The sequence below is a fragment of the Nematolebias whitei genome, chromosome 19, assembly GCF_014905685.2.
Source record: "Nematolebias whitei isolate Nwh7 chromosome 19, NemWhi1, whole genome shotgun sequence".
In the NCBI taxonomy this organism is placed as follows: domain Eukaryota; kingdom Metazoa; phylum Chordata; class Actinopteri; order Cyprinodontiformes; family Rivulidae; genus Nematolebias; species Nematolebias whitei.
In genome coordinates this window covers 31479758-31495196 of record NC_056516.1, presented here as the reverse complement: position 1 = coordinate 31495196, position 15439 = coordinate 31479758, and the positions used below count along the sequence as shown (strand labels likewise).

At 38.7% G+C, this 15439-nt stretch overlaps 3 protein-coding genes and 1 non-coding gene across 4 annotated transcripts in view; 2 read left to right on the top strand and 2 right to left on the bottom strand.

Annotated features, from left to right (window-relative positions):
* LOC119425378 (zinc finger and BTB domain-containing protein 12) overlaps nt 1-9 on the top strand; it is a 2676-nt gene extending 2667 nt beyond the window's left edge. The window contains exon 4 of the mRNA XM_037692899.1: nt 1-9. This exon is cut by the window's left edge and continues 954 nt beyond it. Coding sequence (XP_037548827.1) covers nt 1-9 — 9 coding nt within the window.
* Nucleotides 10-2941: 2932 nt separating this feature from the next.
* On the bottom strand, nt 2942-9979 carry nelfe (negative elongation factor complex member E). The gene is made up of 11 exons (XM_037692998.1): nt 9898-9979; nt 9573-9658; nt 9109-9178; nt 8690-8835; nt 8506-8580; nt 8257-8294; nt 7902-8155; nt 6945-7089; nt 6804-6858; nt 3101-3203; nt 2942-3018 (listed from the first exon to the last, which is right to left on the bottom strand). Exons 2-11 carry the CDS (start codon nt 9645-9647, stop codon nt 2942-2944), a joined length of 1038 nt encoding a protein of 345 aa, XP_037548926.1. The 5' UTR covers nt 9648-9658; nt 9898-9979.
* A 169-nt stretch (nt 9980-10148) lies between these two features.
* skiv2l (SKI2 homolog, superkiller viralicidic activity 2-like) overlaps nt 10149-15439 on the top strand; it is a 72534-nt gene continuing 67243 nt past the window's right edge. The window contains exons 1-9 of the mRNA XM_037692930.1: nt 10149-10224; nt 10562-10680; nt 11090-11211; nt 12062-12179; nt 12632-12746; nt 12848-12922; nt 13006-13059; nt 13391-13554; nt 14214-14363. Coding sequence (XP_037548858.1) covers nt 10212-10224; nt 10562-10680; nt 11090-11211; nt 12062-12179; nt 12632-12746; nt 12848-12922; nt 13006-13059; nt 13391-13554; nt 14214-14363 — 930 coding nt within the window. The 5' untranslated portion in view covers nt 10149-10211. The remainder of the gene's footprint in view (nt 10225-10561; nt 10681-11089; nt 11212-12061; nt 12180-12631; nt 12747-12847; nt 12923-13005; nt 13060-13390; nt 13555-14213; nt 14364-15439) is intronic.
* Nucleotides 15054-15125, bottom strand: trnae-cuc. The gene has a single exon. It is a non-coding gene; the product is annotated as a tRNA-Glu (tRNA).

The following is a 15439-nucleotide window of genomic DNA, read 5'->3' as shown; positions in this document are numbered from 1 at the left end:
GCTGCATGAGCAGGAGGAGCGGGAGAGAGCAATAGGAGCTGCTGGAGGAGCGCAGGAGGAAGATCAGGACTGTCTGGTTACTGAGCAGGTGTCATAGGTCAAACCGCTGGAGGTGTAAACATCTGGACTCTGCAGCTGCTCAGTCACAACGCTGACATGAAGGAGGTGCAAACAGTAATTTAAACCCTTTGAACTTTACTGACAGTTACTTCATACATGTAAAATTCATGCCTTAATTTGCAGCATAAATAATATATTGTTTTTGTTTTGTTGTTTTTTAGACTAAATGTTTCCCCAAGTGCTTAATTTGTGAACAAATGAGCGCTGACGGGAAAATCCTGAAGCCAAAGCAGAAAAGTTTTGATCCTTTTTTTTTTTTTTTTTTTTTTAAAGAATATTTTTTTAAACATCTTTTGAGTTTCTTAAAACGTCAAATGTTTTTGTTTTTTTAACGTTTCACATGTTTTTTTTTTAACATGTTTGGTGTCTCAACAGAAATCCCTGAAAAATGTGTAAATGAGAAACGTCCCGTCTGTTTGAACGTGTTGTAACTGTTAACGATTCTCTTCTCACTGTGCTGAACAACCTGCTGCACAAAACTGATCGTTTTTAAAAAGTGTCAATGTGTGAATATCAGTTTGGTATGACGAGGAAATAAACAAGGTCAACCGCTTGTTATTATTTACATCGCTGCTCGTGAAGCGTTCACACTGTCTTCCATTTTTCCTGCGTACGTTTTTCGTCCAGCGGGTTTCAAGCCATTTCAACCAATCATCAAAACGTTCAGCTCTTTCAGGACAATCCTGCTATGACTTTTGATATTGGTGCAACTTTAGCTGTTTGAAATATTTAGCCTTTTCTGACTTTTTTCCTCAGAAAATGAATTGAGCTCATTTTACATCCTTCACATCTTTAGATGTGTTTACAGCCTTTTACTGCTCCTTTCACATTTTGTTCTGGTTCAGCTTCCTTCTGCAAATTTAAACTTTTTTCAGCTAATTTCAGCTGTTTTGTGTTCCAATCAGCTTTATGTATTATTTATTACAAAGTTCTTTCTGCTCATTCAAGTTTCAGCTTTTTTTTGCAATTTCAGCTAATTTTTAGCTGTTTTTATGCTAATTTTAGCTTTTTCAGTTATTCCATATTTTTCGCACTCATTTCAACTTTTTTCAGCCTAATTCAGAAAAAATGTGCTCTCCACTTCCTTCTGGTAATTGCTTCTTTCTGCTTTTCAGCTTGTTTTTTTTTTTTTGTGGATAAGAAACTTTTTTCAAATATTTTCCACTTTTGTGCTCATTTCTGCTTTTTCCATCCTTATTTGGCAAAACATGTTCTTTCAGCTTTCTTCTGCTAATTTAAGCTCGTTCTACCCTTTCAGCTACCTTTTTAGCATTTTTTGCTTAATTCAGCTGTTTTAGAAACAGCTTTTATTGTCCCACGGATGGGAAATTCAAGTGTAACAGCAGCAACAGATAAAAAGATTTCACACAAAAGTTCCTAAATGTTAATAAACAATACAATGTATAAGAAATACGATCAACAATATCAATAATAATGTTCAATATGTATTGGAACATTGAGAATGGCAGACTATTTAAAGTACAGTATTACAGGCAGAGTGTGTTTCAGCAGAGGTCAGCATGTATTTAATCCTTATTGGGTTTGTTGGGAGCAGTGATGGTTGTAGAGTCTAACAGCTGCTGGGAGGAAGGACCTGCGGTAACGCTCCTTTGTGCATTTAGGAGCAGGAACCTGTCACTGAACGAGCTCTCCAGTTCAGCAACAGCTTCATGGGGTGGGAGACGTTGTCTAGCAATGATGTTATTTTAGCTAGAGTCCTTCCGTCTCCCACCACCTGCACTGGGTCGAGGGGGCGTCCAAGCACAGAGCTGGCCTTCTTGATCTTATCTAACTGCTTCTTCTCAGCTGATAAGCTGCTGCTCCAACACACAACACCATGGAAGATGTCTGATGCCACTACCGAGTCAAAGAAGGTCTTCAGGAGCACCCCCTGCACTCCAAAAGACCTCAGTCTCCTCAGCAGGTAGTCTGCTCTGACCCTTCCTGTAAAGTGCATCAGTGTTGTGAGACCAGTCCAGTTTATTGTTCAGGTGAACACCCAGGTACTTCGATGTTCACACCCTGGAGGTTCACCGGGGTCAGTGAGGTGGACCTGTGTCTGTGGAAATCCACCACCAGCTCCTTAGTTTTAGCAGCGTTGATCAGGAGGTGGTTCTGCTGGCACCAGTCCACAAAGTCTTGAGTCCGCTGTCTGTACTCTGAGTCGTCCTCACCTGTGATGAGGCCGACTGGCAGAGTCATCAGAAAACTTTTGCAGATTAATTCAATTTTTTGTGGTGATTTCTGCCACTTTTCAACTTACTTGATTCTAGTTCAAGCTTCTTTATGCTAATTGTAGCTTTTTTTAGCTACTGTTAATTCCACCTTTAAGTCATTTCAGCTCTTCATGCCTCATTCTGGTAGTTTAAGCTTCTTTCTGACTTTTCAGCTACTTTTTCTAATATTGGCTTTTTTAACGAACTTCCTAATTTGCATGCTCATTTTTGCTTATTTAAACCTAATTCGGCAAATATGTGTTCTTTCTGCTTTCTTCTGTTTACACTTGTTCTTCATTTCAGCTACATTTCAGCATGTTTTTAGCTATTTTCAGCAAGTTCTGCAAAAAGCATTCACACTGCATTTTTGCAGAACATGCGATTTCTCTAGTTAAATGATACAATTACTACTTATAAAAAAAAGTACATGACGTCTGCGTACAGATGTTATAAAACGTCTCTACTAGATATTCTGGATCTAGTTGCCGTTTTATGCATTTTGTAAATCTCAGTCAAGAGGGAAAAAATGCATGAAAATAATTTTATTGAGCTCAACAAAACAAATGTTTCAAAGACGACAGACTAAAGCAAGAACCTGAAGCACTTCAGCCCAGGAAGTCTTCGCTGTACACCACTTGGTTCCTCTTGTCCCTGTACGAACCTCTGGTGCTGTTCTGCACGGCTGTGAAAGAAACAAACCGCGGTGAGAGTCGGTTCTGCAGCGCAACCGGCGCCAGACAGAACCAGAAGAGAGCAGCGTTTACCCAGAGAGGCCCACACGGATTTGCCGGTGGCCGCGTCCAACATGGGCTGCTTCCGGGCGATGCTGACCCTGATCTGGACGTCTCCCACCACGGCGCCGTTCAGCTGCGAGACAAAAACAGTGACGCCAAGTTCAGACGGTTCTGGTTCGTCTGCTCCAATCGGGAGTCCAAGTGAAATAAAGGCGCATTTAATTGCAATCAATCGTGTAGAAAAACCTTAGAATTAGAATTAAGATTTGGCATTTGTCACGCCAAAATAAACATTCAAATGATTTAACCCACCACAATCATTCACATATTCAGCTATAGTTGATTTTATTTATTTGACTTGGTTCCCAGATTAATAAAATGTTGACTATGATGGAACGTGTGGATAATAAATTTAATATACTGTACTTAGAGAAAGAGGAAGGCTTATGAACGTCAGCTGAACAAAAACCACAGTTCTGTCTCCATTTCAATTCTTTATTTCATTTATGTTGGTCTTGGGAGCGAAAAAGGATGATCTGTGATTTTTTTATTTATTTTTTGTAACAAATCCAGACTAACATTTCAACAACATTTGACTAACATTTCCTTAAAGCCTGACACTGATAAAAAAAAAAAAGAAAAAAGTCAGCATTAGGTTTTTAAATCGCCTTCTGCCAAGAAATCATGTAACCAGGACTTAATTTGAGCCAGATCCTGCCGGAACAGGATCCGGAAACACTCTTATTTTGATAGGGTGCGTTCTGGTAACTGTTTGCTTGAATCCGGTAACTCTCAGGCTCACTAATAATAAAGTTATGAACAAATATGACTGCCTTGAACAAATAAAACGTATAATGGATATGTAAACTGAAAAGAATTACATAAACTAATTTTAAACACAACAGCCATTTACAACTTCTTAATCTCACATACGAGCTGCTCCACCAGTGACGTGTGAGGGATGGCCTCACCTGTCATCGTGACTACTAAAATACTGGCAATAATAAGAGAAAATACATTTGCCCACTTGACTGTTCTATAAAAGTGTTTTATAAAAACTGTTTTCTGAATTATTTCAACACTTCAGTGGTCAGAATCGCAGAATTTACGCATTCCCTGTTCAAACAATGCAGGGTGAGAATGTGCAGTGCTCTGGTTCACCTCTGGGGGCGCTGTGGAGCATTCCCATTGCTCTTCACATCGCCAATATACATGTTTGATTACACATGTGCTACACATGTTGATGTTCTACAGACTGTCTAATATATTGAATGAAAGTGAGACATATTTCTGCTTTCTAATCGGTCATAATGCACGCTGAAAAACACGAGAGGTGCGGCAGAATATACCTTTCTGTACCAATAGGGGGCAGTGCTGCCCCATAGTTACAATGAAGCAGATGCGTTATGTGAGGCAAACAGTACACTCATTTAAATTAGTTTAGACAAAATGTAAAATCATACCTCAAAACTAAAGGATTTTTCTAAACTCAATGAGTCATACACATAAAACAAATGGATTAAAACAATAAAATGCAATAAGCATGAATGCAATGCTGTTTTTCCCACACAGCCAGAGTTTAGTTTGTTTTTTAAACATACTGAATCTGGTTACATACTTTACGTTGACAGGGAGTGAGTTCCAAATTGTGGATCCTCTCATAGAGAGAGAACTTGGATCAAAAGTGGTTCTACGAAAAGGAACAGTCGCCATTTAAAGTCACTGGTAGATCTATCTGCTGCATCCCTGCAGGTTCTGTATAATTGCTTAATGGTTTGGGTGCAAGTCCATTTAAGCATATGAAAATCAATTATAAAAAAAAAATTGTAATTTATAAAATTGGAAAATTCTAGAATACCGAACGTAGCTAAAATATTACAGAGATGAAATCTGACTGGCTTTTGGTATAAAACCTTCAAGGCTTGATTGTAGAAACTGTCCAATGGTTTAAGTGCAGTTTGGTGAGTCTGTGACGAGACAGTAGCTCCATAAGACAAATGTGAAAGAAACATTGAGTTGAAGAACATCTCTGCACAATGAAGTGTCAAACATTTTCTAATTATTTTAAAACAATTTCTGTTGAAATATAAGCTTCTATTTTCGGTTCACATATGGGAGCATCCGATTCAAGTCAGTCAGTCCTCACCTGTCACAAAGCTCACCGCGCGTCACCAAAAATCGATTGGCTGCCAAATGGCGGCAGCGTGCACGGGAGGACTTTAACAAGAATTTAACAAGATTAACACTGAAAAACAATTGTTTGTTTGCTCGACATTATAGTAAAGGAGTGTCTCAGTCTAACTTTTACTTAATAAATGCACTTTAATGGTCAAACCAGCTGCATTTCGCTGAGGCGGCGCAGTGAAATGAAGCTGATTTGACGGTTGCTCCAGGCGAGCTGGACAAAGGTGGCAAACTATGGCAAGCCAATTGTGTCATTAATAGCCACTTTTACCTGTTCCTAGTGATGGGTCTGACGACACTGAAACCTCGGTTCACGCGCCGAGCAAACAAGGCGAAGCCCCGTGTCGGTGCGTGCATCTCTTTAAGTTACTGTATCGTTTGGTTGTGAACATGAAGGGAGAAAATGTGTCGACACGCTTGTGGGTTTTGTTGGATGGAGGTAGATTGTGTTCTTTGCTTTGCATTGGTTTTTGTCTCGTCATTGAATACCATGGATCAACCGAGGAAAAGGAAGTTTTTCTCCCGTGTGGGGTCATTTTAATCTTATCACGGAAAAGAACGTAAATGATTATACCGTTCTCGTTTACATTGTTGATCATTTTTCTTTCAAGTTATTCTAATTTCTTTCTGAAGGATATTTAAATTAGTTTACATGGATTAACTTTTATTTCTGTTGTAGGTGAAATGTAGGATTTGCTCCCAGGTGCTGTCTTATCGAGGTACAAAGATATATCTCTGAGGCGAACACACCAAGATCACAGGATTTACTACAATACTAGAAAACTCAAATATTAAATTACTCTATGTTATACAAACTTGCAATGACATTTCTATGTACGCTGTCATCATCAGTGTCCTGTGAAAGTGTGCTCTCAAAAGCTCCTCAGATGAGGAGCGAAACGTCTTCTGTTACAAATAAAGTCCAGTTGGTTTTACCTTGAACGTTTTTGGATTTGCCTGCAATGACTTTTTTAATCCAGCAGATGTCGCCATTAAGTGATACAGCAACACAGTTTCAACACAGTTTGGGAAATGTGCCATACACCCAATGAGGCTTCATCTGCCCATCGCTACCTGTTACATGACACAATGGCATGCCACACTTTCACGTCCAATATCTAGTGGATAAAAACGATAGTGTTCAATATTTTCAGTCAGAATGAATGAAAATGGTCATATCTCAGCCAAAAATTGGTTTAAATAAGTTGCTTCAGTGTATAAGTCGCAGGGTATGCAAAGTCTGCAAAAAACTGTGACTTACAGGGTGAAAAATGTGGTAACGCTGTGTGTGTGACCGACTGTCAGCAAAATATCTCATGAACCACTGTACTTATTTTTATGAAAATGCTAGATGAATGGCTACAGCTAATTCAAGATGGCCATCAAAAACTGATTAAAAAAAAGAAAACCTGTTCTAATTCATCCAGTTTTACTTGTATTGAGCTAGCATTTGGAGTGGTATCTATTTTTTGTGTGTATTTTATTAATTTATTATTATGCTTTTGTAAGTTTTCTACTAGTTTTTAAAAACAGTTAGGGTAGTACTCACCTCAGCTACAGCCTGGTCTGCAGACTCCATCTTCTCAAACGTTATAAACGCGCAGCTGGAAACAGAAGCAGCAAAAAGTGTGACTGTATCCGGTATCAGGAAGTGTGAGGAAAAGAGCGTGGCCGTTTCAGGGTTCCATACTTGCGAGGGTTGTCCATCGAGAGGTCGATGATGCTTCCGTGTTGAGAGAAGGTGGAGCGCAGGCTGTCCTCGGCGAGCCCCGAGCCGTAAACGTACACCGTGTTCCCCTTTCTCACGCCTCTTCGCTCAGGGTACGAGTCTGATCCTGGTGGTAAAAAATGAATAATAAGTGGTGGTGAAAATCTCCTGCAGTAATATTAGCTGTAGATATTTCCTTATTCTGACCAGTTCTTACTAACTGGATTTATGTAGGTTCGATATTTTGAAATAATTTATGTAAACTGGTTCATAATGTTTTTTAGTGAACACCAGTGTTTGATTGTGTGAAGAATTTAAGCCTTTCTGTACCCTGGAAAAGAAAAAGCAGGTAAAGAAAATGGATGCATGGACATCTTGATTATAGGTTTTTCAAACAAAAAAGTCTATTCTCCTATTTCAGACATATTGAAGTGATTGTAGACTAATCGTGGGTCACAAATCAACTTTTCTTTTTTTACTTTAGGTGACTTTATTTCAGTAGCTCAAACATAAAACTTAAACTTTATATAACATGAGACATCCATCCATTATCTTTACCCACTTCTTCCTTTCCAGGTCACGGGGTCACTGTGTGAGAGACAGGGGACACCTGGACAGGTCTCCAATCCATCACACAGAGACCAACAACCATTCATTCTCACCTAGGGACAATTTAGAGTTACCAACATGCATGTTTCTGGAGAGAACATTATAGATAAATATAGGAAAAGGTAACTGCGATGAGACATTAGTTGCACCTTCAAAACTCAAACTACTGCTAGAACCGAGGATTTGGTTCTTTGTTGAGAACTTTAACTATGATGCTGAATTTTTTGACATAAAATCTCTAAAGCCGAAGGTTTTATGACGGCCATCAGAGACGGAGCTGACATGAGCTTAGCGTAGACAACGCTGTCAAACACAACGAGCAACACTCACGTCTGAAAGGTCCATCTCTGTCTCTGTCCCGGTCCCTGTCCCGTTCTCGTTCTCTCTCTCTGCTCCGGTCTCTTTCTCTGTCCCTGTCTCTCTCCCTCTCTCTGTCCCTGCCTCTATCCTTGTCCCAATCCCGTTCCCGTTCTCTGTCTCTGTCCCACTCTCTGTCCAAATCTCGGTCTCGGTCCGTGTCATGGCTGGACGGCACGCTGCCTCCTTCATCCTCATCCCGGTATCGGTCACTTGAGCTGACGAAGCTGAAGAAACACACAGACAAAACCATCTTAGACCCACAGATGAAAACTTCCAGCGCATCAAACTCATTGTTTTGGTTATTTATTGTGGTTTAGAACATTACCTCTCATACAGAGACTTCCTGTTGGCTCGCTTTCCAGACTAGAAAATAAAAAAACATAAAGAAAGCTTCAGAATAATCTGATTCAATTTGTTGTTTTAAAAAATGTGAATTATTTGTGTTGTTTTAATGACATAAAACAAAGATTTTACACACATTTATTTAATTGAAACAAGGGGTGAAATGTGAGTTTGTAAATATAAGAGAAGAGCAACAAAGTGACAATGTTGTGTCGTGTTTTCTCTCCTATACCTCCGGTTGGTCATCATCTGCAGACACACTCCTCTGGAAGGGTAGGAAAGCAGGAGCTGGACCTTTTTCTGGATCCTGATGAAGAGGACAAAATCAAACCCTTAAAGTATGAAAACAGTTTAACAACACACCAGACCACGAGTAAATCAGTAAAAATTAGCTGGTATGTTTAATAAAGTTGCACCTTCAGTTTGATTTCCAGCATTCGAGAACGTTTGAATCCCGAGTTCTTGTTCTCGGACTTAATAGCACTGATGGCACCAGACTTAATGAGCATTTTGGCTTGTTCTGTGGCTGTTGCCGTATCAACCACAGGCTGGTCTGACAGAGCTGTAATATAAAAATAAGGTAAACAGAAGCATGTCGAGCGTTATTTTTTAAAAAGAGTAATAATCACATAAAATTTGTATTTTTTAGTCATTTTAGTCAAAAGTTGATTTGTGTAAATATTGCTCACTTTTAGCATATTAGTCTAAGACAAATAAATGACTAAGAGGGTCTGAAAAGTTTAAATCTAGCAACATTTTCAATTTGACAACCCCGCCTGGTGAACCCTATTAAACATATTTACATAAATCTATTAAGTAAATTGACTTGACGTACTTCGTTTCAAACCACTCTGGTTTGTCTGGTTGGTTGAACTCTGCTTCTTCAGGGCGAGCAGCGCCTTTTTCTGAAACGACAAACAAACTTTTAATATGAAGTGTCTGAAAAGATGAAAAATAGTTTATTTCTTAACCAACTTTAATGTATAGATATAATGGAAGACTTGTTAGCTGCACAACATCATTACCATAGATATATTAATGTGTGTGTGTTTATTATTTGTAGTTCCTGTAAATTTCCAAGATGTGACCTTGACCTACATATCAGATGGGATGTTGCTTTAATAATAATGTTGATGTCGATACCGATTTAAGCTCAGCATAAAGAGCTGGTTGTCATTAAACCAGTTTTCTACTGAAGACTTGCCCTGCCACTACAGATAAATACTGCTGCACTGTTCTGTGTTTAATCAACACATCTAACACAAAAACCCTGATCATAATCCTGGTAAATGCGCCTACCTTTTTCTTCAGTTTGGCATACTTCTTCTGCAAAGCCTCCTCTTCTTCCGTCAGTGAATTTGGAAACATCACCATGACAGCAAGGGCTACAACACAGACGAGTACAGCTCCGATTAAATATAGATTTCTTCAAAGCGAACAAAAAGTAAAATAGTAGATTTATTCTCAAGCTATTCACCAACCACCGCTAACTGATTAGCTCATGAGCTAAAAGCTGAAAATAAAACATGTTTTAAAGAAATATACAAAAGTAATCAATTCAAAACATAAAAACTATATTAAAATATAGGTTAAACTGTTTAATCTAGCCTTGAGTGACAGATACCTTCGGCTAAAACTGTTTTTTTTTTTTTTACTTTCAGGTTTTTCTTAAAACAGTTGAAATGTCAACAACAACGCCGACGCATAAATATGACGCAACCAAACTTTTTTATTTGTTTTAAGAAAAACTATATAAAGTTACTTACATCTCGGAATACATTTATATTTATATAAAAAAACGTGTATTTTAAAAAACGATTTTGATATATATATATTTTTTTTTAATTACCTTAAAACTACTTCCGCTTTGAGATGTCAACTTCCGGGGCGACAGTCCTAGCTTCATGTTGGCAACTTTGAGTTTAGATTTACAAAAACATGGACAGAATACGTAAGTTCTGTCTTGTTAATTGTTTAAAAAATATATCCAAAAATGCTTATAAATAATTAAAATATATATTTATATTAATATTTCTCGATCTTGTAGTTTGTGGCGATAATCCGAGCAGCTTTTTGTGATCCATTCATTGCTTCAGCTTCCTCATCATATTTGTAAATGACTGATTTTGCGTTTGCAATTTACCGAGTTTTATGTGTATACATTCAAATAAATAGTTAATTCTCTTAAGCGTCAGGGCCTGTTTTCCCAGCCCACTGCCTGCATGGTTCTGGACAAGTTTCCCTTATGTGTGTGTTCATTCAAATTGTTTTGTTGTTTTTGTTTGTAGATATGCCCCCTGTGGGTCCCATGGACCTGCCTCTGTCCCTGCTGGAGATGGGATGCTCTGGCAGGTTTGAACTCATCACACACCCAGTTCCTGACCAGCCTTTGCCTCCTCAGAGCACGGTCAGTAAAGAGCAGGTGGATTGTGTGCATTTGTAGAAACCTGACCACAGTCACTTAGGATCTTTTGACCTTATTTATTCCTCAAAGTTGATGGCTCATCATGCATTAATCATCCCCTAGCCCAAATTTAGTTGTAAACATCTCTTTAGTTAATTTGTTTACTTGCTGTGACCAATAATTTACACCCTCTGAAAAAAAAAGTATGACTTTTTTTGTTGATTGCAGTCATTTAAAACAAATAAATTAGGTAAATTACACATTTTGTTTAAGTGAAAGGCATCCTGTACCTTGTCGGATGTCTCAAATCACTGACTTCTATCATTTTAAAACTTTGTCTTCTTGGTGCATTTCAGGAACTGATAAATGAGAGGAGTTCAGCATTTCTGATCCATAGTTTTCCTTTCTGCAGCTTCCTCATGGACTTCCTCCCACCAGCCTTAACCTGGAGACTGAAGTAGAGAAACAGTTTTTACGAGATCCTGCCTGGCTTCCCATTCATGACACAGACTTCGCCTTTCAGAGGTTTCTCAAGTATGTAATGCTGTTTATTACCATACCATACCAATTTATTTATAGAGCACTTAAAACAGCATCAAGGCCAACCAAAGTGCTGTACAATAGAAACAAACAAGCACAGTGGACAGGAAAACATAAAATAAAAATATAGATACAAATAGCAGTGGATAATAACAAAATGTTCAACACTGTAGACTAGAGACATGATCAAAACAAATCACACCGTGTCAAAGGCAAGGGAATAAATGTGGGTTTTCAGGTGAGACTTAAAGACTGTGAGTGTGGGAGCCTGCCTGACACGCAGTGGCAACTCATTCCACAGTCTTGGACCTGCAACAGAGAAAGCCCTGTCACCTTTGAGCTTGCGACGGGTTTCTAGAACAGAAAGGAGCATTTGGTCTGCTGACCTCAGAGAACGCTGTGGGAAATATGGCTGTAGAAAGAAGATCAGTGAGATAGGATGGGGCAGAACTGTTCAGTGATTTAAAAACATACATGAGTATTTTGAACTGGATCCGAAAGTGAATGGGTAGCCAGTGCAGGGAGGCCAAAACTGGAGTAATGTGCTCTCTATGGCCTGTACCAGTTAAAAATCGGGCTGCAGCACTTTGGACCAATTGTAGACGTGCAATGGAGGATTGATTGATTACAAACAGAAGTGAATTGCAGTAATCGAACCTGGACATTATAAACGCTTGGATCACTATATATATACAGCCGCCTCATTTTTATGTTGTTCTCTTTGGTGGAAAACCTGAGAGTTTTGACAAGAAGCTGTGTCAAACACAAAATAGTATGATTACTATTATTAAAATACCAATATCATGTATTAAAGAAGATACAACATTTGCTTTGACTTCATCAGAGTGTCACAAAGGACGGTTGATGTTGACTCTCTGCTCTCCTGCACCCCGTCTCCACTCCACTCTGGGCTTTCGGTGGTCAGAGATCCAACAACAGGGATGCTGTTGGATTTCACAGAGGTAACAGATCACCTTTTCTTCACTTTATGCTTTTTACTCACAGCCCTGCAGCTATTAATTATCTTGCCTTGTTTCGTTTGGTCTTCTCATCAAAATAATGTCATCTTGTCTAAAGATATTGCTTCAATGCTGAAATCCATCCATCAATATTAAAAACAGATGGCACTTAATTTTCTGAACTTTACCAAGAACGAAACTGAGGTGATGGTTTCTGGAGACACTACTGGGCCCTCCCCTCTTTATTTAGGTTCTTTAGCCCTGAACAAGAAACCAACTGTGATGGATTTTTTTATTAGATTTTATTATTTTTGTTGTTTTTATTCTTTGTCTTTCATTTTATGTTTTAATATTCCTACCGTGTGCAGCACTTTGCTTCTCTACAGTTGTAAAGTGCTTTACAAACAACCAAAGTAAAGTTGAATGCATCGCCATTCTTCTTTTAACACCAACAGGTTTTGTTGGAAAACACTGATCTGTCAGCGAAAAACTCGCTGTCGCTGCAGCGTCAGCCTGGTCCTCCGTCAGAAAGTCTCAGAGGAAGCAACACGAATTACCCCTTCCTCCCCGGTGAGAAGCATCGTTCTAAAACATCCTCTAGTTTGTATTTAGATCAAAGGTTTGGTTTTATCATCTTTGCCCACTTTGTGTTTGGTGATGTGTATTCTCAGGAGGAATGGAGGAACTGACTCTGGAGCAGATTAAAAAGAAATCCGAGCTGGAGAAGGAAATCGACTTTCACAATGGTGATTTATAAATTAGTCGTGGAAACAAAAAGACAGTATCAAATAGTCTGTTGTTGCTTCATGTCACTGTTTTTGTCACACAGATATAATGAAGGTGCCCCCTGGATTCAAAGCTGGGATGGATTTTACCAGCAAAGGTTAGATTTTCAGAATCAGTTTATTATTGCCATGTCAATGAACGAGGTTCACAAACTAGGAGTTTGCTTCGACATAAGGTGCGAATAGTAGTAAAGTAAAATAAAGTAAAAATTAAGTAAAAATGAGAACATTACATAAGACATAAGACCTGTGTACACCCACAAATAAAGTAAAATTAAAAACATAACAAACATGTGTACACCCATACAATAGAAAACAATTTAAAAAAAGCTTAGAAAACAATATAGATTTTGTATTTTTCAATAAAAAAACAAACACTTTTTTAATTTGAAACTTAATTATTTACCTTTTTCTTTTGTGTTTCTTAAGATGCCAAAATAGCAAGGGCGGAGGTGAACCTCATGTCTCTTCTGTCCACGCTGGAGGAGATTTCGGACCTGCAGCCCGAGGCAGAGGAGAAGGATGAAGGCAAACAAAGTCAGGAAGTTGTCAAACTCCCAAGAACGAACAGCCTTGAAGATTTAGACATCAAGGTATTTAAATCAGAACTGTAGTAAGAAACCAGAGCTTTGATAAAGACTGAGCGGTCATCCTAACTTTATTACTCTTTTCTCAATAAACCTGTTTTCTGTCCGGTCCTAACCAAAGTCACTGCCTTGATGACATCATCACTAGTGGCCTGTGTAGTCTTTTAAGCATTGTAGGTCTATGCACCGTTGGTTGGTGTGTTTTTTTTTTAATTTCTTACCTTTTTTTTTTACTTTTGATTTTACTCTAAGCCCCAATTTCCACAATTTTTTTGACGTGTGTTTAATCCACTGTATCAGAATATTGATTAATATTTACCGCCTCATTTCAAAACAAACTCCAACTACCTCCATGTCCTCTAACTGCATCCATATATCTCCTTTTTGTCTTTTTCCTGGCAGCTGCATTTCTAACATCCTTCTACCAGTATACCCACTGTCTCTCCTCTGGACATGTCCAAACTATCTCAGTCTGGTCTCTAACTTTATCTCCCACTTGTTCAACCTGTGCTGTACCTCTGATGATCTCATTCCTAATATTATCCATCCTTGTCACTCCTAAGGAGAACCACATCTTCATTTCTGCTACTTCCTGTTCTTTCTGACATTAAAGGCTTTTTATTGACCCAAAATCCAACTGAAGTTTTGAAATCCTCTGTCTCCAGGATGCTGCGTTGTCCACCGCTGACACGGGAAAAGAAGAAAAGTCGAAGCCGAGCGAAAACCCAGAGGAAAAAAGGAAATGGGCCATTCCTGTGGACATAACGTCACCCTGTGAAGATTTCTACAAACGCATCCCGAACCCGGCGTTTAAGGTGAGGGCCCAACTCTTTATCCAGCGGTGTGTAACCTCTACATTCACAAACCTCTTTCCTCTTTCATTTTTGTTGTAACTTCAACAAAATGTGACATTATTTCTAAAATGTATTTGTTTTTAAGTTGTTATTTTTAAGTTGTTTATTTTAAAATCTTTATTGTAAATGCCAGGAGGGCGGGCGGGTTTATATACCTTTCATTTTAATATGCTTTCAGATTTTGACATGGCATCCCATTTTTGGATTGACCCTTTTTCTCATGCCTAGATGCAGCCACATATCAAAATGGAAGTTGGCATGTTGCTTATTTTTCACGTTATCCAGCTCAAAAGGTTTATTATGTGCATATGTGGCAGCAGCCATCTTGGACTTTGATGTGGCAACCCAACTTTGATGGGAACCTTTCTTACACCACACACAAAACTGAAAGTTTGTACCTCTCCTATTTTTCAAGTTATCATGCTCAAAACATGGACGGGAGGAGGGTATTTCCAGATCTCCTTGGCTCAAAACGATGGGGCAAAAACCTGCATGTTGACTACGTTGTTTTATGTATTCCTAATACGAATATGATTGAATTGATGCCTCTTTTCTATTATGTTTTTTTTTTTTTTCATTCACCCTTTATTTGTACGCATTAGTCTCATTGAGCCATAAGGACTCATTTACAAGAGAGACCTGTAAGATGTTTTCCCTGACCGGGAATCGAACCCGGGCTGCGGCGCTGAGAGCACCGAGTCCTAACCACTAGACCACCAGGGATGGATGGATGGGGTTTTTTTTTTTTTTTTTTTTTTTTTTTTTTTTTTTTTTTTTTTTTTTTGCTGGATGATGTTTCTGACGCGACCGACCACCACATGAGGGTGGAGACAGGTGTGCGTGTTTCACCTTTTCCGCCCGCATTATTTTGTTGTCGATCTTATTTTTTTTTGTTTTGTTTTTCCTGAACTGTGGGAGAAACTGGAGCACCCAGAGTAAACCCACACATTCAGGAGCATCCCGAACCCAGACAAACAGGAAAATCTTTTGTTTTTTCGCTGGATGACCTTTCCGATGCGACCGACCACCACATGAGG

What these genes read in the sequence shown, in the direction of transcription:
- nelfe (XM_037692998.1), bottom strand. Translation starts at nt 9,647, where the DNA reads ATGGTGATGTTTCCAAATTCACTGACGGAAGAAGAGGAGGCTTTGCAG. An exon ending in CAGATGATGACCAACCGGAG is followed by an intron (nt 8,295 to 8,505) that starts GTATAGGAGAGA and finishes TTTATTTTCTAG; the next exon opens with TCTGGAAAGCGAGCCAACAG. An exon ending in TCGATGGACAACCCTCGCAA is followed by an intron (nt 6,859 to 6,944) that starts GTATGGAACCCT and finishes TTCTGTTTCCAG; the next exon opens with CTGCGCGTTTATAACGTTTG.